General features: G+C 36.7%; 1 protein-coding gene across 1 annotated transcript in view; it reads right to left on the reverse strand.

Annotated features, from left to right (window-relative positions):
- Nucleotides 1-1,643: 1,643 nt before the first annotated feature.
- LOC136571187 (3'-5' RNA helicase YTHDC2-like) overlaps nucleotides 1,644-22,716 on the reverse strand; it is a 29,195-nt gene continuing 8,122 nt past the window's right edge. The window contains exons 8-30 of the mRNA XM_066571525.1: nucleotides 20,557-20,664; nucleotides 19,386-19,534; nucleotides 18,885-19,020; nucleotides 18,406-18,532; nucleotides 17,346-17,411; nucleotides 16,402-16,580; nucleotides 16,146-16,242; nucleotides 15,983-16,070; nucleotides 15,804-15,884; nucleotides 14,775-14,857; nucleotides 13,749-13,854; nucleotides 13,496-13,615; nucleotides 12,871-13,143; nucleotides 12,244-12,370; nucleotides 11,574-11,779; nucleotides 10,693-10,888; nucleotides 9,478-9,587; nucleotides 7,740-8,032; nucleotides 7,164-7,341; nucleotides 5,966-6,169; nucleotides 3,956-4,138; nucleotides 2,761-2,860; nucleotides 1,644-2,608 (exon numbers count right to left, since the gene is read on the reverse strand). Of these exons, the coding sequence (XP_066427622.1) occupies nucleotides 2,771-2,860; nucleotides 3,956-4,138; nucleotides 5,966-6,169; nucleotides 7,164-7,341; nucleotides 7,740-8,032; nucleotides 9,478-9,587; nucleotides 10,693-10,888; nucleotides 11,574-11,779; nucleotides 12,244-12,370; nucleotides 12,871-13,143; nucleotides 13,496-13,615; nucleotides 13,749-13,854; nucleotides 14,775-14,857; nucleotides 15,804-15,884; nucleotides 15,983-16,070; nucleotides 16,146-16,242; nucleotides 16,402-16,580; nucleotides 17,346-17,411; nucleotides 18,406-18,532; nucleotides 18,885-19,020; nucleotides 19,386-19,534; nucleotides 20,557-20,664 (3,200 nt within the window). The 3' untranslated portion in view covers nucleotides 1,644-2,608; nucleotides 2,761-2,770. The remainder of the gene's footprint in view (nucleotides 2,609-2,760; nucleotides 2,861-3,955; nucleotides 4,139-5,965; nucleotides 6,170-7,163; nucleotides 7,342-7,739; nucleotides 8,033-9,477; nucleotides 9,588-10,692; nucleotides 10,889-11,573; nucleotides 11,780-12,243; nucleotides 12,371-12,870; nucleotides 13,144-13,495; nucleotides 13,616-13,748; nucleotides 13,855-14,774; nucleotides 14,858-15,803; nucleotides 15,885-15,982; nucleotides 16,071-16,145; nucleotides 16,243-16,401; nucleotides 16,581-17,345; nucleotides 17,412-18,405; nucleotides 18,533-18,884; nucleotides 19,021-19,385; nucleotides 19,535-20,556; nucleotides 20,665-22,716) is intronic.

Below are 22,716 nucleotides of genomic sequence, written 5' to 3' on the forward strand. Positions count from 1 at the left end.
CAGGCAATCTTTATCCTCCATAGCTTATATTTGTATGGTTATCAGAAGGCATAATGTTTAATTCTAATTGGTTAGCAACTTTTTGCTTCCTCAGTTCATTGATTGGTAATGGCTAGCATACGTATTCATCAAAAACTTTCTTCTCTAGATATGTTTACATTCTTATCTCCTGGGAAGTCAGTCTTTCACACAGGTAGAATCTCCCTCCTCAAGGTGCAAATTGTTTTCCCACAAGAATAGATTGATATGCAAACAGATACATAAACTCGCTGTTAAAATTCCTTTCTCAAGGGAACTTATCAGGCTAGCTATTAGCTGTACCAGCTGAAGCAGCAAGGCCTGAGTTATTATTTTACAAGGTCACACATCTCCATGCTGCCACGGTCTTGTCTGCAGCAAGGAACAGGACCTGGCAACTCTCCTGTCTCTCAAGTGTGGGATGGCTCTGTGTTAATTTCCTTAGCATTTTAGTGTGCAGAACAATCTCCAAAGTGGAATTTTTACTGCTGCTGAGGAGATGGTGATGGGCCATTTCTCCCATTTATTGTCATCAATGCAAGGATTCTGTTGAATTGCTGGCCGCTGCTGCTTTGCTATTTTTCAGATACATTCAGCTCCTTGCCCTTCATTCTGCTTTAGTTTTCAGATCAGGTATGATGATCACATTCAGTCATGATCAGGCAGGTCAGGTGTCTCTAAGACTTGTGCGGTAGGGCTGGAGTTCTTCTGGAGGCTGATGATACTGTTGGAATCATCACAGAAAGTGGCAATCCACTTCTGCTACCAGAGTGTAAGGGCTTTAGGCAGCCCTGCTAAAAGGGAGATGGTTACAGACACCAGACCAACAGCTTAAGGGACAATCAGTCCACATCTAAATGCAGTGTGTGAGAAAATACAGGTCAGTGGTACAGTTATTTGGGTGATAATAATATTACACAATCCACCATGACTGGGCTGCATCTAACATCTGGGCATACATAGACTTACCTGACCACGTCTGTCAGGCAGCAGGGTACGATCTCTTCTTCACACAAGCGACCTATGCTGGCCAGTGGCCTTGTGAAATGCAAATGCTATGGCTGGACTGTTCTTTTTACCATCAAGCTGCAGAAGTACCATTTGGCTGGTTAGCCAAACATTACACTTGCCCGTGCTCCCTCTCCTGTACCAGCCCTGTCTCTGGAGTGCACAGGGCCCTGTAAATCTGTACACGGCAGTACTGCCCCACATTCCTGGGTGGGCACAGGCCTGGAAGTACTGTAAAAGGCAGGAAGAGCCTCATGCCTCCCTTCTATGCACTGTCTTGAGAAACTATTTCTTGGGCATACCAGCCTTACAGGCACCCAGTAAGTCTTGGCAAAGGTCAAACTGATGGTTCATGTGTGGAAGTCACCACACAGAATGCAAAATGAATGCATGGGGTAATATCCTGAACAGACAAGAGGAAACAGGTGGAGGCTCAGAAGCAGCAAAAAATCTTGGTTTAACCTAAAAATGACCACAAACACTGCTGACAGTGATCACACCCACTTATACCAGCCTTACAGTACAGTATGTTAAGGACTAAGAAAAAGCCAAATAAACCAAGATAGCAGTGGTGTGGAAGAAAAAGAAACAACTTGAAAGAAAGCATGAAGACAATGTTAAATGATCAAGGAAATTGTACTGTTAAAGATTTTTATTGTTTTTTAAAGAAATACAAATATTGTAACACTGCCTAAATTAGTGAAATATTGAAGAACCACTTGGCCACAGGCCTCTGAAAGACTGTTTCAGCTTCTCAAAGGTGTGAGTCACGTCTTAAAGGGGAAAAATAACTGAAACTAGAAACATCAGTGGACGCACCCAATCTCAAAAGTCTCATGCTCCTTCTTTTCTATTTAAATTAAATTAATTTAAAATAATTAAATTTAACAATAAATAAACACATAAATAAATAATTACAAACAAAACCAAAAGTCTCATGCTCCTTCTTTTCTATTTAAATTAAATTAATTTAAAATAATTAAATTTAACAATAAATAAACACATAAATAAATAATTACAAACAAAACCAAAATAAAATAAATATTTTTTTTAAGAATTACTTTTAAATAAATTAAAAATTAACATCTCCAGCTGCTTAGTTATTTGTATGAATATATTCTGCTCTCTTGCACTGTGGATGTGGAAGTACACTTAAGGAGCCTTTTGGCATATTTGGAGTTAGTATTTTTTTTTTAACTGAACTGCAAGACTGATTAATTAACATTTACATTCTCATACCTTTTACTGGGTTGAGAAAGCTTTAACTGTAAACTGCATACTTAAACTGTCTGTTATGCTATTTTAAACCCACAGACAACTTAAATGAGGTCCATTGTTTCAAACTTTGTTTTCAACTTAACTGTATTTTTAAGTATCAACTGCACACTCCTTAAAAAAACCAACTCAGTCAAAAAACAGGCTGGCAAGTAAACACTGAAAACAACACAATTCCTTCTTATTTTTCCACTTCTAGCTGCCCAGCATGAGGAAGAATGTCAGGAGGCTGTTGTGTCATCTTCCTCATCTTTATTGTAGATACACTGCTGGTTCTTGTGGCTGATGTTTCAACAACCTAAACCAGCTGAAAAAAAAAATCCAAATAATAGAATATTTAGTACCAAGTGTACTTGTTCTTCCACAAGCTATAAAGGAAAGACAGTACTGTGATGATACACTGTGTCTTCATGGGTTTTCCTCTACCACAAAACCAGCAAGCAATGCATGGAAAACTACCTCTGTCACATTACTTGGCATGCTCAGTCAGTTTTTTTCCTGCCAAAGGAATATGGTCCCAAAGCTGCAGCAACTGCTCTCCAACTTGTGGTTCCAGCTCCTAGAAATGAACAGGAAATCAGGGAAGTTACCTGCACCGCTACTACTGAGCACATAGAAACTATTTATTACTGAATTGCTAGATGATGTTGCTGGTTATTTCTTTCAACCCTTCTGGAAGAGCTCATCTCTTTTGCTATTGGGACAAACATTAGAACTCACAGCAAAGCAAGGTCTTCTTACTAGGGCTGAGCAGGAGGTAAAAACTTTTGCAAGCCATCCTGGCCTACAGGCTGTTTAGGGTGTTTTCATTGACAGTGAATTGTCATTTCTCACAAAGACAATTCCCAGTGAACACCCTACCACCATACACAAGAACAGATGCACCAGACACTTTGTACCTCCCACAGATCAGTCACTTACTAACTTGAGATCATTATTTTCCACATCTTTTAAGTTGAATTCCATCAAGTGTGGTGGAGAATATGGAAATAGAGGTCACAGGAAATACAGTGGCCATCCTTTCCTTGTACTTCTCCTTTCCTCCAGTTTCTTACAGCTGGAGAGAGGATTTGAAGGAGAGAAAGTGATACAAAAACTTTAGCTCTTGAATCCTCAAGGAGATGTTCAGGGAGGGGATGGGGAGAGGGCAGAAACTGCCACACAGAAATTTTGGCTTTGGCTTTTTTTAGTTGCATTTTTAGAGCTGTAAAAAGTACAAGAACTGTCCTAAGCTGCACTCTACCTTAAACCTCAGGATTCTCTTCAGGCTTTACAAAAAAAAATTAATAATTTTGAACAGTTATTTGGGTGTAACAGACTATCTAAGAGAACACATCTCAAGCAAATAGGGAACAAACCTCCAGAACTAAATTACAAACTGAAAATCAAACCAAACAACTTCTTTTTGGAAGCATCCACCTTAAAATAATTTTTTTAACACATAAGCAAGAAACTTTTGATTTTATCAAAATAGCTCCATTACTTCAGCAGTAATTCTGCATTAGCTGAAGGTACAATACACTAATGAACTGCGAATTCAGATCAGCAGATACACAAACAAGTGGAGATAAATGTCAAGGCTGAACAAGCTAATAAAAAATACACCAAATACATTCTACCAAATAAAGAAAACTTCAGAAGAGAGTAACATTACCTGGCCATCCCTACTTATCTGTACTTTCTTACTGTCATTCCGTGGGTTGAGCAAATGGTGTGCAAACTGAAAAGGAATGCTTTCTTTTCGGATCCAGTCCACCTTAAATACACCTCCAAAACCAGCAGATCCCCAGTCTTGACTTTTCTCACACCCAATCGCTGAACCCATTCTAGCAAAACCCTGGGACAAAAATTGAAATATGAAAGAACAGACATAATGAGGCCATATCTGTCTATGGTAGAATGAGATAAATAACCAAACTTCCTATGAAACTTTCAAAGTAATTTCAAAGTGATTCACACACTCTCCACCATGAAGCTAGAGCTTCCAAAATGTTTACATCTAGAAAGTTAGAAGAATTACTTCTTTTTCCACTTCAAATATGCCTTGTAGGGTTTCACCATAAGGAATGTCTCTCAATGACAAAATTATCATTAAAGGTTTTTGAGCTTTGTAACTTATTAAAAAGCTGTTGCATAACCACCTGAAGAAGAAGGAAGTTGAGATGAATATTCTACTATAGAATAGTCCATTAGATATTCATCTTCCTTGTTACTTTTAGGTAATTTTTGCAGAAATCCATTTGTTCCTTCTCATGCTCCCTCTATGTTAACTTTCACACACAATTAGGAGAGTGTAGTTGTTCTTCAAAGAAAGAAGTCAAAGTTGCTTTTATTTCCTGCTTTAGTGAAGCCGGACAAAATTCCAACATAACAAGTATTCTCCCCAATCTGAGACAGCATCTAACTTACTTAAGGACACCCTGATTTACCCACACACCAAACAAACTGAAAGTAAACACAAACCCACAAACAACATATCAATATACCATTCAGGTGTATTTATGCCGTTTAGGACTTGGCAGTCCAAAAGAAGCAGTTCAGTAAATTACCAGCACACACTGCTGTTGTAAGACAAGCAGTCCTAGATAGCTCAAGCCAGACTTAAACGAGAATTAATAAAAGGAACAGAGGAAAAAACAAACAGAATAGAATAGAATAGAATAGAATAGAATAGAATAGAATAGAATAGAATAGAATAGAATAGAATAGAATAGAAAGAGAGAGTTGGGACAAGAGAAGATTAATAGGGAAGTTAATCTCACATTCCCATGAGGGTGCAGTGCACTGTCAAAACTGGAAGGGAAGGGGGCAAGGTCAACCACATACACTCCTGACTTGAGGGTGTCTTCTCTTCCCCACTTTCTTGTCTGACAGGACCAGTGCAACAGCCCATTTTCAGTGTCAACTGACTTGCTGAAAATTACTTTCCAGTATCTGCATTTGCCAAACCATCACATGTAATATGTCACAGCAGTCCTTCAGTGGTATTGCCAAGACAGCTGTGTTTTGGTTGGTTTGATAGATTTTAAGTTCAGCTGACTTTCATAACTAACTTATCTATGAAGAAGTAAATTGAAATTTCTTTACCTGGAACAACTGAATTTAGCTGTGTCACAGCTAACCTGCAACTTTGCATTACCAGGTCAAGTTTTTACTTCAAACTGACCACAGATTTGACCAACAAACTGTTGACAAATATCTCACTGAATATGAAGTCAAGACAGAGCTCTGCAAGAATCATGGCCAGCTTCCTAATTGGAAGTGAATAAAATCAGTTTTAATCAAAATTATAATAAAGAAATGTATGAGTTTCCTGGCTTTAGAAAGCTGTGACTTGACAGTAAGTGCTTGCTCACATACAATACACATTTTGGCATGCAAACAGTAGCAATCCCCTACTTTGTTAGGATTTTTGTTTCTGGTGGTTGTTGTTTTAGAGGATTAATGTAGGGTACAAATATTTTTCTTACTCATGATGTTTGGAGAAAATTCCATCTCAGCTTTGAAATACTCTTTCTTCAGCAAGTACAGACATTCGCACATTGCTCTGCTTCTAGGAAAGTCAGAAGCCATAAGCAAAGCTGTCCACACCACACACAGTCATTGGCTGCATCCTCCTAAACCATCAACCACTGCTAACAGTTAGTTTAAGATTAAGACCCACCTGAAAACATCCAGACCCTTGAACAGAAAATATTAAGTAAACCACGCTGCTCTCCCAAAAGGCTCCATTCAGTTTCCGTTCATTACTTGGTGTAGTGGACCATATTCCCTTCTGTTGAGAAATATCAATGTTTTGCAAGTTGCTACTTTTCATTATAAAGTACCGAACTGGCATATTTTGTCTTGGTGAAGGAGATTTGCAACCCTGGAAGAAATAAATTAAATTAATAAGTACAATACAACAGGCTTTATTTCTGAAGTTTCACACACAAGGACAGAAATCCCTTGACTGTGCTCCTCCCTTCCTCCTCCAGGTTCTAGAAGAAACATAAAATCTATCAGCTGGTCCTGTCAAAAATGGCTTTGAAATGTATTTCATATCTATTTTACATTTTTAAAGCACTTTTCAAAATAGTAATTCATCTATGAGGGGCAGAAAACAAATAGAGCAGAACACGATTAAGAAGTCTAGTATTAATTATAATTGGTTTAAGTCTGACACACCTTGAGATGACACCAAAATTAATCATCCAAGAGTGCAGCCTACAGCACTACTCGTATTTCTACATTCAGGAAACATGTTTTCTTCCTTTTACACTGTCTTAATTTAAAAGCTGAAAGATTCAAGAGGAATTACTAAATCCTTCAGTAAGTCCATGATGTTTCCTCTCAATGATCTCTTTAGTGTTACTGCAGTCTACTATTCAAGTATATAGGGACAACTATGACAACAATCTCATTTAAAATGTGTGCTTTAAATGAGTATCACAAAATAACCATCACAAAAACCCCAAGCAGTCATAGTAAGGCAGATAACACAGAATCAGTATCAATTATGCTATTACAGAAACAGAAAAAAGCAGAATCCAAAAACTTCAGAAGTGTGTGTATAATATACTAATTTAGTTGAAAAAAAACCTAATACACATTCATTAGAACAAGGGGTTTTTTTTAAATCTCATTTTTTCTACTTTGGATAGCTTTACCTCAGCAGGTGACAAATTTTTACTGTATTAAAATAGTGAAACAAGGATAATTAGTCTAGATTTTAGAAGAAGGAAGGAAGTAGTATGCAGCTGTTATAAATTAAAAGTTAAGTTAGGTTCCTAATTTACCAGTAAAATACCTAATTGCAGAATGATATCAGCAAGGAATTCTATTACTTTTGAAGAGCAGGGTGATAGGTTAGAGAACTCTACCTTTCCAGACACCGGAGAAGAAGGACTAGCACAGGGGCTGGAATAGCTACTGCTGTCTGAAGGCTTCACTGAGGACTGAGCTGATCTGTCATCTGAGGATCGTTTGGAGAGCAAAATGTCTTTTTCTTTGTTCTTCTTCGGCTGGTGGAGGGCAGGAGATGCAGATTTCACTGAAACCCTAAAAAGACATACCTCGAGTTTCACAAGCAGTCACTGAACAATTTACATCGACCTGTCAGCCTACTGCATGACCACATGTATTACAGCAGCTACAAAATCTATTAAACCCTAACTAAAAAAGCCATACTGATCATGCATTACTTTTTAGTGCTACTGTTAAACCTCTTCTGCTACTTCTCAAACATCACAATTCATGGACAATATTCCTGACTGCTCTCTCAAAAAAGCAGGCCCAGGTATGAAATACTTTATGGGATTACAATGCAGCATATAACAGTATAACACCTTTGAACTGTATTTCCACTGTTTCCACCTCCTTATTACTAGCAGAAATTTAAGTGATACTTGTACACATAATTTGCAACCTACAGTGAGCAGAAGACCTCAACATCTTACTTTTCAGCATTAGAAGAGTCAGACAATTCAGTTTCTGTTGAGCTTTTTCTGCTGTTGGTTGACAGCAGAAAGGAAGATGCCAAAGTAAGTTCTTCACAAGTCACAGGTCTTGGTCTCTGGCCGATTCCTGAAGGCTGCTGCAGACCTGCAGACTGTTCTTCAGCACTCAGAACAGCTGTAATTGCTCTTACAGTTGTTTCATCAACCTGAGACCACGGTTTAGAAGGAGCTCGCATACGACGCAGGAACAAACTGTGCCACTTCTGCCTGAGTTGCAACAGCATACCAGCAGCCTGTGATGGATTCAAATTCTGTTAAATGCTGATGAAAATTAGATCAGACAGGTAAAAGGACCCTATCTTTTTCCTATCAGGCAGCACCTGGCATTCTAATATAAACAGGGCCCAAAATGAAAGGCAGGACTAAGGTCTTGGGGAAGGGGAATAATCCATATTTAAACTAAATGTTAATTTACTTTCTTTTCCTTGGGTGCAAGGTAATTTTTCAAACATTTCATTTAGCTCTGTACTAAACTTAGCTTTGTACTGTAAATCCACAGACTTTTTTTTCCTTTTTATCTTTTGAGAAAACCCAATCCTTTCATGCTTTATGCCCTTCCTCTCAAATCAGTCTCTACTCATGCACTCTTCAGTCATACTTGAGGGAAAAGAGCTCTAAGTGATATTTTTCTTACACAGACATCTGCTCAAATGTGATGACTAAATTCAGAAGACTATAGTCTAATTCCCAATTATCAGAAATGCTTCCTTTAAAAAAAAATTTTAAAAAATCACTCTTTTGGACATGTCTAGGAGAGACAGTATTATTATTAGAGCTGGTGAAAATGTGTTTCATGACCCATAAACTACCTCCTACCATAGCCACAGCTCCTCAATGACATAAAGACTTCAATTTCAAAGAGGTTTATATTTATCCTTAAAAAATCTGACAGCAACTTTCTTTCAGCAACTCCAGCTTCAAGTGCTCCTTTTTTGATCCGATTTTGGTTACTCTTGCACAGAAAGAAGAAGACAATATGCCAATGTGACTGCTCTCTCAGCTCCTCTTCAGATTCTGGCGATCCCAGCTCCTGCATAGCCTGATAAAGCACCATGCAGACAGGACAGGAGGCCAGAAGCAGCAGAAGGACGCTTATGCAGCCACTGTCACCTGCAGTTTGCTGTCCCTTGCAGCCATTATCTTTTGTCTGGCAGTCTCTTCAGAATCTGCTGACTTGTGGAAAGGGACAAAACTGCCAAGCTCAGACATATAAAACATCATACTGCCCAGAAAGTTTTTGAAGGAGATCCAACAGCATCTGCACTGCTGAGGCTTTCCTGCTCCCTCATGTGATAGACAGGACTCCCACACCAAGATGGAGGAAGAAGAATGAGCACTCCAACTGCTGACTTAAATGACTAATTATTTTCTTTCCTTTTGCTCACAGGTAAAAGAATTGAAAGGTATGGGTGATAGGTTATGAAACATTGCAACTTGGATGTTGAATACACAAGTTCACGCAACAGACAACTCTGTGCCAAAGGGGATTGAAGCCCTTTAATTCTTGATGAGCTCATGAAGGAAAGGTTAAATCACTGAGTATGTAGTTTGAGAGACTCAAATGGACCATGACATTCTTAGAGAAAATTCTTGGCTACTCAAATGTTACAAAAACCTTTTCACATCTTTTTTACAATTCTTCTACATGAAGCAAACCTAGGAGTGATTTCTTACTAACTTCAGGATCCAGTTTGAGATGGAGCCATTCGTCCAGCTTCAGTAGTGCCAGATTAGCAGTTGTTTTGTCCTCCATCTCACTGTCACTGCTATCATTAGATACCCCTCCTCCTGAATTAAAGACAAAAGTATTATTATTAGTAAGACAGAAGTATTATTATTAGTATTATTTCTACTTATATACAAAGAAACGAACACTGCTGTATTAACAGCAATAATATTTTTCCTTCTAAAATTGACTTTAAAATGTAAACATTTGTAAAACTACCTCTTCTTTTCCGCAAACACACTGATAAGTCTTTACTCCAGATAGCAGCAATCAAGTAGCCAGACCTGCTGTAGGTCCTACTATGTAAAAACCTGTACTGATATGATTGGACTCAACTCATGTACCTTCACCAGTACTCACAAGCCACTATCCAACTTTTGCCTAAGCATATGTGGCTCTATTTCCTAGTAAAACAGCAGATTTAAAGACTTAGTAAGAAAAAAATATACATATAATACATATGGCTATTGATTAGGAATCCTTATTTTTCTAAAGTGCAATTCAATCAGCATGAACACTACTCTAAGGTTAACAGTTTAAAAGCAAGACAGGAAAGCTTCAGAAATAAGTTGGACTTTTAGTTTGATTTCAACTATGAGAACTAGCAGCAGTTATTTTTGCTTCCAATCCAAGAGGACTCAAGTAAGAAAAAAAAAGAAAATTTCTATATATTCTCTATTACTTACAGTTTATGGTACAGTTAATTGACAAAAAAATTATCAGTAGAACATATCTTGAAAATGCGTGTGTCAGCTAGAAGCAACATGACTTGTTGGCCATATTGATTATTTCTAAATTTTTGAGTTTGAATAATCTGGTTCAATGTATCGAATAAAGTAGTCCGTAGAAAAAGAACATACATACTACACATCTCAGTATCATTATTATCATTAGACATTGTGGCTGCATTCTTTGCTTACAAACTATACCATAGTTTCTGAGACTCCCAGAACTGTGTAATTTATGGACTTGAATATGTAAGGAATCCCAAAACTGAGAGATTTATTACAGAACCTACAAACTACTCCTGAACAGCTACAGGAATTATAACACTGTTGTTTTCAGAATCAGCCAATATATGTATTAAATATTACTGAAAAATAAGCTTTCCATGTTGCACACTAATGTATACCAGTGGAAACATTCCAAATCCAGACTCCAGTGTACCTCGAAAGGATGAAGATGCCTGCAAGGCATTACTTGGCAGCCTGGCTGGTCCACAGAAGAGGGACACGGTGACAGGTGTCACAACAGAGCAGCACCTGATGTTTGCTGTCTTGTCAGCTCTTGTCATTTCATCATATATAAGCCAGTCTGTAGGGAGGGCCTGGATGGCTGCAGCTTGTCCATTAGCTAAAGCAATCTGTGCAAGAGCAGGTAAGACTAGGCTATTATACCATCTACTGTAATGAATGTAAATTTTAACATATTTCTCATTTTATCTAGAGACACTGTGGATGCCTCAACCTGGCAGTGTTCAAGGCCAGACTGGGTGAGGCTCTGAGCAACCTGGAAGAGTGAAAGGTGTCCCTGCCTGTGGCAGGGATTGGAATGAGATAAGCATTAAGGTCCCTTCCAACCCAAACCATTCCATGATTCTATCTTTTGAGAAATAAATACATGTATAATTATATACATATAAAAATATACATGCAAAAAAAAGCGTGAGAGAATTCAACCAGATTCACAAATTAGCTTACCATGATAAAATAAAATATTTTGCTTTAAAAACAAATGTTAAAAAAAAGTTTCAGAGAAGAACTTCTTCCTTTTAAGAGTAGGGATAATTCTATTTTTAAAACAATCTTATAACTGGGGTGGTTTTTTTGCCATTTTCCCTTGTTCCATCTAGAGAAAGGACTAATTGAAACAATGGAAAAATGAATCAACTCCAGTTCTATCAGCTGGGTAGAACAGTATTTGCTAAAGCTGTAGTGTTAAATGCCCAAACTGCTTTTAAAGTACTGAGAACTAGAAAAAGACATTCTAAAACATGTGATAGATTTTAGTGCTCTTTTTCTTGAACTATGAATTCAAAGTGATTTTACCTTTTTATACTGAGACTGACCAAGAACAGAGGTAGGATGAAATCGCACTTTCTTCTCCTTTGGTTCAGTCAACACCAGGCTTTCTCTGTCTACATGCACAAGATTGGGATACATCCCGGCCACTAAGGCAGCTTTAATTACAGCCCAGTTCTCAGAGTTAGTATTAACATCTCTAATATCAGCTCCTCCTCTGGCCCTCACAAAACCTGACAAAAGAACAAGACAAAACAGTGCCATGTTAGCTTGTGTTTGGTTCTTAAAAGGAGTTACAAACTAAAGGTGAAATAAACAACTTATTTATTGCATTTTTCAACCTGTTGTACTGCCAACCTTAACAGCACAAAGAAGAAACCACTACACTTAAATCCTTCCTGATAAGAGGTTTCATACTAACACAGAATATGACTATTTTCTACAATACAAAGACATTTCCTATGGGAATAATTTATTAAACCATGAAATGCGGTGACAAGTGGAAACGAGGGTTTTTCAGTTAGATCAGCCACACTTCCTCATCTACACCATACCCTGCATGAATGTGTACATGAAGGTGCATTTCAAATTAAGTAAGGAAAATTACACCAGTGAACATGATTTTTGTAATAATTTCTATATGCTTGACTTTAAAACAACATTAAACATTTAATGAAAATTTTTCCAAGTTCTTTACCTGAGGCTCTAAGCTGGCCAAGCAACTGTGTTCTCATTCCTACAATGATTTCCATTGTGGCTTGGGACAGGAAGTTCTTTTCACAGAAGGCCCTCTCCCAGCCATCACTGCGTGCCTTCTGCCATGCCTGAAAACGTTTTTACATTCACCTATTAATTTGATAGGCTAAAACTAAAAACTGCATTTTTATAAAAGATTACATTTATGTCAATAAAATGAATGCAAAACCCACTCTAAAAGTAAACGTATCAAACCAGATCCTTTTTTCTGTTCAAGAATTAGGTTCTCCTTACGTGTTCATTACAATGATTATGTCAAGTTAAAACAATAAATAAAGATCATTACATTAATATCATGATTTGAAGTTCAGTGTAGTAGGATGTAAAAGAGGCACATTGTTGGAACATTCAGAATTTTCTAAGGTTTGAAAATATCAACAAAACATACTACAAAAAGTGTGCCCTCACAAATTTATGAGTCCAATACACAGCAAAGGCACTAGCAAAAATAAAGTCTTCTCCAAGGACTTAATCACAGTCCACCACTCTACATCCAAGTAGAGTGCTACATTATTTGCCTTGGTTGCGTGATCTACAGTGATTAGCACTCTCTGAAATGAAGTACTACCTGGAAAGCCCTGAGCAGGGCCATGTGGTCACTGAACGTCCCGGCAGCAAAACGCTTCCTGCACAGCATGGCCGCACGCTTCTGGGAGGCCAGCGTGGGCAGCACAAAAGGGTCTTGGCAGGCAAGAGCGCAGGCAATGGTCAGAACAGGATCCAGGCACTTCAGAACTACAGCATACAACACCATTTTACCAAGGTGTGGCTCTACAGGTAATTCAGCGAGGTGATAACCAAGCTCAGTGAGATCTTCCCAAGGGTCCATGGCATCTATGGTCTGTTTATAAACAAACAAACAAACAGAGAGGGGGACGGGTACAGTGGACAAAATCAATTTATAGTGAAAGCAGAAAAGATGTGAATAGTGGACATTAACTAGACTTGTTTCCAAACACTAAAAAAGCAAGTCAAACTATTAACAGAGACAAGACTTTGAAGCACTCTCTTTTCCTTGACATGGAAAAACACATCCCCACACACAAAATGAAAAGAGACAATCAACAAAAATTCAAAACATCCTTAAGTAATTAAAAACAGCTTCAGTACAAACTGAAGTCAGTAAGATAGACTGCTACACCACAAATCTGGGATCAAACCCAATTACCATCTAAATCTATTCCTTTTCTGACCTTAAGCATATGCACAGCATTTCTCACAGTTACAGCAGGCGGAGGATCAGGAGCTTTCATAAGAAAGTCTACAATTGGACAATTAATTGGAGCCAGAAGTTTTGTGTACAAACAAATCTCCTGCAAGTTAAAAGGCAGAACAGAAATGATTACCAAGATTTGGAAACAACCCCCAAACACATTTGTTGCAATTAATAGTATGGTTTGATGACATCCGATTTTTTAAAGTTATAATTTCTAACTGAACATGCACCTGAAGTGGCATTCTGAGAAGTTCTGAAGACTGAAATTCCAACATATTCTGAAATCTGAGCCTGCTGAAGAGACGAAAACAGACTCCAGGCTGACAGCGCCCAGCCCTTGAAAATAAAATATGGGAAATTGTGAAAATTAGGATTTCTTTCTAAAAATAAAACCAAAAGCCAACAAACAGACACAGAAACTCAGAATGGAAAAGCAGAAGCACTTCTATGAGGAAAGTGTTATAAGTCACATGCAAAGTGAGAGTTTTGCAATCATGGATTATTTTTGAGAGTGTGGCAATTTTTTACTGAAATTTTAACCCAACACTGAGAAATCTGGAGGAAGAAAAACAAGATTTATCTAATGTAAAGTGCTGTGGGTTTTTTGCTAATGTAAAACCAGTCCAAATCTCAATCGTTGTAAGGAAATCAGTTGCAAACTTCATTTCTTCTCCTCACATCCCCCAAACAGAAGTGACCTTTGGAGTAAAAGGCAGAAAAAATATTAAATAACTTGTGAGTGAATAAGAGACAGCAAATTCCCTCATTCATATACATGTATGTGTATACGTGCAGCTTAATGCCAATGTGATTGATAAAACAGGCACTTGCTGCTACATGAACTTCTGAGCCCTCACCCACAGTGTTCGGAAGAATATAATCATGGCCTGTTAAGTCATAGATAGCTTGGAGAAAGTGATATAGGCAGTCCTCTGCCCACAGACAAGATGTGAAAACACCCTAATGGACACTGCGACTGCTGGTGCTACATGGGAGAAAGAGGAAGGAGAACAACATAGTAAGGGAAAACAACCTAGACCTTTGGGAAATGCCTGAACATCACCTTTCTACTACTTGGGAAATGATTCTAAGGAAATACATACTGACCAGTACTCACCTGCAGAGAACAAGTGTTGGCCATTATCCAACACGACACTGGACTAGGCTAGAAACAGTTACTATGTTGTGTGCTATATTCTAAACATAAAGGACTGTGGATATCTGCAAAATGGAAACCAGTATGAGGCATTTATTACCTGCCCTTTCTCTGGATAGCACTGGCTTTTGAAATCCACCCCATTTTTAGCATTGTAACACGACTCAGTGCATCAAAAGACTTCTAGAAAAACAAAGAAAGGAATATAAACTGAAAACTCAATAGGGTACATGAAATAAAAGTTACTAGTTATTTAGATTACCAACAGAACTTTTCTAAAAAGTATGAAACAGTAATATACACAGCCACTTCTGGCACAAAGGTATCTTCTCAGTTTCAAGTGAATTTATGATGGTATCTCCTTTATAGTACCTTAGTGCTACACAGTTTTTGAAATTAAACATTTTCTAGTCAATAGGTAATTGCAAGTCAGTAAGAAGTATGTCAGATCTGTGTTCTGAGATATCACAAAGCAAGTAAAATACATTATTATACCGAATTAAGTTTTCCTTTTTATCTCACTTGAAAATTACCTGCTTATTTTCTTAGACTGATGTAAAATTACAAAAGTAAGTTTGTTATATGAGAACTTCAGAAATTTGGTATGCATGTCGCCTATGAAATCCAATTTCATTTTCAAAGCCAGACACTAGGTCTTAAATTGCCTCATTATGTGATCTCACTTTTCTTGAAAAAGTAATTAGGAATGGGCACTGAACACACCAAAAAACTGCTTAAAAACTTAATGGATTATTTTTTGGACTTGATACAATAGTAGGACAAAAAGAACTCCCAGCACTCTCTAAGTGTCAAGAAGGTGGTGGTCTAAACTGAGGACTTGTTTTAAAAATCCAGCAGAAATACTAAATTGCTAAAGATAAAGATACATTAATGCATCAACCTACATTAGGTTTTACAAGATTTTTTAGACAGATAACTATTTACAGGATTTGTCTTAAAACAAATGGATGTCAAAACTTTTCAGTGAGGACTGAGAGGCACTAGCTCTTACTTAGTAAAAGCTTTTTTTCACTTTTTTTCACTTTACTGTAAAGTAAAAAAAAAATTCTCCAAAATTTATGCACTGTGTGTTTTAGAATGGCACTCCGAAAATTTAAGGCAGTCATACCTCTTTCACCTTGCCTGAGTCAATGACAAACACAACATCATTGACTGTTATGCTGGTTTCTGCAATATTAGTAGAAAGAATCTGCAAAGAAAAAAACAAAACCATCAAAACTATAGTAACTGCAAAAGCAACAGCAAAATAGATTATTGTAGCATCTGACAAACTCCTCTAATACTTGCAATTTTGCGGATGCCAGAAGGTGGAGTTTCAAGCACTTTCTTCTGATCCAAAGTCTGCACACTTGAATGAAGCATGAAAACTTGGTATCTAATGCAAGACAAAAGAACATTTTAAGGATCCTTAACAGAAGCAATGAAAAGCCACAGTGACTAAAGGTTTTACCTGTGAGCATTATCAGCAAATCTCTTGTCATCAAAAAGAATGCGGTCCCTCAGGCTCACTATCTCATCATACCCAGGAAGAAATATTAAAATTGCTCCTAAAAAAGGAAGTGGGTTTGCAGAGTTAAACCGAAAATTCAAATACATGTTGATGCCATGTAGACTAGCATTCAGAAGGTTTTAACTATTGGGGATTGCTGAAAAAAGAACAAGATTCATCAGAAGCTCAATCCACAACTAGTTAGGTATTTACCTACCTGCATCACAACTATGACAGATGCTGTGAAGTAAGTGCATTACCAGATCCAGATCCACTTTTTCGTCATCAAAACTGTGATGATAAGCTGTCAGTAGTTCTCTGTCCTCTGCACTAAGGTCACTACCACTTTTTTGGATCAGGGAACTTTCATCCAGATTTCCAAATCCAAATGAAGCGCTGTAATAGAAAAATACACCAGAGTCAAGGCTGTCCCTTCAGGTTTGCATTCAGCAATCAACTCAAACTTAGATCAAGACCAACATGACTATTGGTCTTGAATTCTAATTTTTAAGTGTAGCAGAAGAGAATCACCATACTGTTACTGTCCACTGATTTAAATGCCAACCCAACAAAGGATGCCACTTCATTTTTTAGTGTTAACTTTCATTTTCTCAAACTTCATTGAAACACAGTCATAAACTAATGGATTAGCTTCTCATTTATCTGTTCAAGGAAAAATATTTAAGAGATATGTATTCTCCAAAAATTTCCCACTAGCAGAAACTACACTAAGAGAAATTATAATAAATATAATCTTTACAAAACACTACCTCAACTATGATAACTGTAAGTTAATAAAAAAATCATTCTTGAATGGCCTAGTGTACACATTACTTCTATAAAGTTTCTTTAATCTGTCTATTGTGTATAAAAATACACAGATAAAAACATATGACAAATTTGTTTCCAAAGTAAGCATGTGAAAATAAAATGGTACACAGTACAGAATTAGCAAGTTGTGCAAACATAAACAATATGATACTGAGTACAAACTTTTTTACTGTTTCTGAAATATTCCTATTCTTAAAAAAAAAGGTATTCCTATTCAGTCCAGATTTTACAGCATGAAAAGCTAAAACGTGTTCTGATTAAAAGAACACAAGCCTCAAATTTCCCTTCACTATGCTATGCAACTCCTTCTGCAAAACAGTTACAGCTTGCCTGTAGGATTCCAACAGATCCACAACCTCTGTTTGTCCAAAGCGCCTAGCCCAGTCCACAGCCATCCTGAAAGAGTTGCACAAGTATTTTTATTCGGTTTTTCACTTCAAAAGATGAATATGAATAGCATATCAGACGAGGCATCTGATACCAGACTTTTGTACCCATTTCCCTATTATTAGTACTGCTATCGCTGGATCTGCAACTTTCCACTTGAAAGTGCTTGAATAGGTGTTAACAGCTGACTTATACATAACTACAGTTCTTTACCGCAAAAGAATGTCAGTTTTACACAGGAGTACCTGTAAACATGCACAAGGAAAGGAGGAGGAAGAATATGCCATTCCCTTAAAAAGCCCACAAAAACGTGCAGAGATCAGACCTGCCTGTTTGCAGTAGCCTTTAAGTCATCTCAAAAAGTCACACCCCAGGCATTTTGCATAAAAACGAGGGAAAATATTTGGCTATTTCATGTCTTTCAGAAGCTGTCCTCCTCACAATGCAGCTCACCGTTTTAACTTTAAACTGCATTCCTTCCCAAGTTTTTCACATGTTAGCACCAAATATCAGACCCCTGGAATTCTAATTCTTATCATTCCATAATACAATTATTTACTGTATTTCCCTATTTATATGAAGACATACTTCATGACCACAAAACTTGAGTTTTACAGATTCACAAATATTTTTACATGCTACAACAGATTTAGAAACATCACCGAAAGATCTTCTGATATAGGTAACTCCATGAAAATAAGAATTGCCAAACATTTTGGTCCAATTCAGTAGATTATAGTTGTTCTGCTAACCAGTGTCTTCAATAGACCTACTGAAACAAAGTTTATAGCTCATAATCAAGACCATGTAATTAAGAATACAATTTAGAATTTACAGAAAACAATGTTATTAACAGGAGTTAGAAAATTCTTTAACATCTAAATTAATTTGCTAACTTATCACTCTGCCCTAAGAACTACAGATTTTGACAGCCTAAACAGTTTCTTTCTCTCTCCTATATTGACAAATAAATCCATCTTTTGGTTTCTCTGTTTGTTTTTACCAGCCATTAGATGATTTGCAGTGGATACTTGCTCCCATACTGATCAACTGTTCCACTTGACTCAAAAAGCCTCTCCCTGAAGAAATCATCAGAGCAGTCGCACCAGTTTCACTGTGCCTATAATCAACTGAGAAGTAAAAAAAAAAAAATCAGCAAACCCAACAGAAATGTTATTTCTTCATTTAATATATAGTACAAATATTGCTTTCAAATTCCAGCCCAAAGAGAATTTGTTTCCTCACTTTATCTCTGCAGTCAGTTCATATGAATTCCACACTGTCTTAAAAACACACTTTTGCTAATACTTCAAAACAACAACTAACCAAACAATTCATTAATTCTGCTAGCCCTATCCATTTTTTCAGTAGGTGTCAGAATGCAAAGGTAACAACATTTGAAACTGGAGATAAAAGTAGCCATAAAAATCTAAGTAAATTTGAGGTTACTTTTTTTCTTATGTAATAACACAATAAACTTACCACTGACATTTTCAGTTAAAATAAGATTTAAGACCTGAGCAAACGAATCAGTATCTTTATGCAACCAGATGTCAGAAAGACAGGAATCCATTTCTTTTACTATCCACGGTTCAAGGCAATTCGCATCTTTTTCAGTCTGAAGATAAAAACAATATTGAATGATTAATCTCTTCCATGAGTCATCTTTATTCTCATACATTACTCACAAAGAATTTGAATGATTCTTTTTCCCAGCAGCAACCAGAAATCCAGCACTCATGTATCAGTTAATGCACTGATTTTGTCATATGCAAGTACTAACACAATGGCAGTCGAGCCATTTGACTGAGGAAAAGCTGTGTACAACCACCGTAACTAGAGCAGTTAATCCTAATAAAGTAATCTTTAAAATATATTAATATCCTGAAAGATTCTACAGAACTATCTTTAGAAAACAGATTTTAAATGGCTAGTAATACAACACAAATATAAACACCTCTTCCAACAAAAGAAAAAATTTACCAGTTGATTAAAGACAGTGTCACCACCCTCATCCAACCATTTGTACTCCTCATTTGCCCTTGGAACTGATTTTTGTCTCCGAGATGTCAGTTTGTTCATGCTTTCTTGAGCTGAACACCACTCAGCAAGAGTGCTCTTCTGTTTCTCTTCTAGAATGCAAAGTATTCACCAAGAAAGTTTTAGAGTCATTTTTATTATCCATTGTTTTCTACTAAAAAAGATAGTTACAGCAGGTCAAAATTTTACCTATTCAACCTCTTTTATTTAATCTAGAATGCTACTACCAGTCCAAGATAAATGACATGTTTAACGGTATCCAAAGTGCACCACTGAAAACAAGGGCTATAAGAACAAGGCAAAACCTACCATTTTGGGGTTTAACCCCCCAAGCCTCCATTATTCCAAACTACTGCATTCAACAATCTTCCTTAAGTAATCACCTTCCACACAAACTCAGCCCAGATCTTTTTCCAGAAATGGAATGCTGAAGAAGAGTGATACAGTCCCTGCATGTAACAACTTATTTTTGCACACAAGAAACAGTAGGAAACACCAGTGTCTTAATCGAACTTTTCTGTTCCCAGTGTCAGAGCTGAGCACTGTAATAAATATCCAGTTAGGATTGTATGTTATATATATAGCTTTGAGGTTTGCATTTTTTAAATTTTTTTCTTTAAATAATCACTGGGATCATTACTTTCAGTTGCCAAGAAAACTTATGAAGCAGTATCTACTTAATCAACTGAAAACCAATTATGTTTAGCTCAAGAGTGTTAACACTTACAAAAAATACATCCATGCCTGAAGAAAGCAGTGAAAAATGTTACTAAAGGGAATGACTTGTACATTTTGTGCAAGATGTACAAAATCCTGTTTGCTTTAATAGCTGCGTTTTAATTTACACCCAAAAGTACAGGGCATCCCATGCTTCTTTAGTATTCATGTGGGCAGAGCCCCCAGTTACATTAACTCTACACCATTTTTTTCTTTAACTGCATAAACTATTTCAACATTGTAAATATTAAGAGCTTAAAGATACTTGCTGTTGTCTTATCACATCTCATTTAATCTCCTGACTTTGGAATTTTAACAGAAAATAATCCTGTCAATTGTTTGTTCAATCAATCAATGATTCTCATTGCTAAGCCTTACAATTAAGAAGTCCACCAACCTTGCTGCTTCTCTTTTTTGTACTTCACCATCTCTTTGTTTGTATACCCAGTGCTTCGTAAAATGTCCTCCAGAAACATCTCTTTAACTTCAAAAGGTCTCCCTTGGACTAAAAGTATAAAAAATCCATTAAAGATTATATATTCACTAGCTTCACTTACAGCATTTATTTTGTTTAAAAATTCTCTTCATTGGAGTTTATTTTTCTCAAAATTATACAAAACAAAACATTTCCAATGTAAAATCCCACCTTGTTTCTCATCAAGCTCTTCAATTTTATCAAGTGTTTTAGCAAGAGATGTTGATAAGATGATTATAAGATTGACAGTTATTACCCCCATATTTTTTTAAATGAGAAAAAGAAAACAGCCATTTTTGTTTAGGGTTACAAACAAGAACTTGCCATGTAAGCCTGCCGCCTGGATTAAAAATGTAATTAATTAATAAGCAATTAATACAGTTTTGCAAGGTTCCACATGGAGACAGTACATCTTTGTATTGAACTACTTTCTTTTCATGAGAAGTATGTGAGAAGATAGACTTATCTCCATGTCCTCAACTAATTCAGCAAAGCTGAGATTTCTTTATGGAGTACTTCTTGACAGATGAGACATCCCAGTGGCCTTTACCTTCTAATAATTTATCCTGATTTCTTTTTCAACATGACTATTTTCTAGACCTTATCTGTGGACATTAAAGGATGCTTTTTGCATGAAGAATTAAAATCTCTACATTTTGATTTCTTGTCCCTTAAGCTGACTTTAGATCACACAGGATTTTCCTTCAGAAAGAACAATCCACAATTCACATATTTTTAGAAGCTGTCACAGAGGAAGTCTTCCAACACTGATAACAAACTCTGTGTACTATAGCAATACACAACTACAAAATGTTGGTTTCCGTGGTCAGAATTTTGTCAGTCATATTGCTGAAGAAGAATCAAACCTTTTTCACTACATTAAAAGAAACAGCTGCTTCTTTTAATTCTCAAAAAAAAAAAAAAAACAAGGAAAAAAATCCATATTTTCAATTGCTATTGGCTTTTATTACATAACCAGCATAAGCACTGTGGTAAACTGGAGAGCTTGTCATCAGAATATCCAACACAAATATACCAATCCGAAAGAACAGGAAGCTGCAAAAAGAGTAAACTGGAAAGCCACACAACAATCACAACTGAGGCAAAAAATATTCAGAAAATATGAAATCATGTGTCATTTCCAGATTCCTGTCTCCAACAAGTTGCAAGCCTTATTTTACTAGGCAGAAATTCAAAATTGGGAACTAGAAATAAACATTTCCATCTGCAAAAAAAAGGGGAAAAGAGGTTTCCTTCTCACAAGCATTTGCTAAAATAAACCAGTAAGCAATCCCACCTGTTTCCTAAAACTGCTAAGATTTTTTAAAAAAAGGCTGACATGCAGAGAGTCTACCTGACTGTCAAATAAAGCATTTCTCTTAAAAGCTACTTTTCAAAACACATTAAACTTGGACATTATTGTTGAAAAATTAAGAGGACTGTAAGGTGCCAGAGGAGGTTGTCCATGTAGAAAACCTGCAAGCAAGGAGGGTGGGGAAAAAACCCCCAAACCCACAAAAACCCCCCATCTCCCACGCATTTGTATTTTGCCTCTACTAAAGATTTGTCAAATGAAATTAAAACAGCAATATACGGGAACTTTTATTTGCATTTGAATGTAATCTAACTGCAGGTAACTGAGTCAACACAAACTAAGAGAAACTGGATGCCTTTTCTGAATATTTACCTAGATGAATGGCTACTAATTTGCTTAAAATCAAAGAATCGTGTGATTCAAACATGAAATCCATGCTGCTTATGCCTGTATTTTTGAACTGAACAGGTACAGTTATCTGTATTTTAGCCAGTAACCAGTAACAACCCTCAAGAGGACTGAAGAATAAGAATCTCCTGGAGTGTATTAATATACGTCACACTCATGTAGCTCCTAAGTCCTGTATCAGCATGAAGACAACACTTCAATAACCTTTTCCTACTTCTTTATTAATAGTGGAGGGGGGCAGGACACACCTGCGTTTTCAGAACTCCCAGTGACTAAAACACTTCATTCTGAATTAGGAAAATAGTTAAGAAACAAAAAACCTGACTACACAAAGAACAAGGATTCCTGTAACTCTCAAT

Source organism: Molothrus aeneus, unplaced genomic scaffold (genome assembly GCF_037042795.1).
Source record: "Molothrus aeneus isolate 106 unplaced genomic scaffold, BPBGC_Maene_1.0 scaffold_92, whole genome shotgun sequence".
NCBI lineage: Eukaryota > Metazoa > Chordata > Aves > Passeriformes > Icteridae > Molothrus > Molothrus aeneus.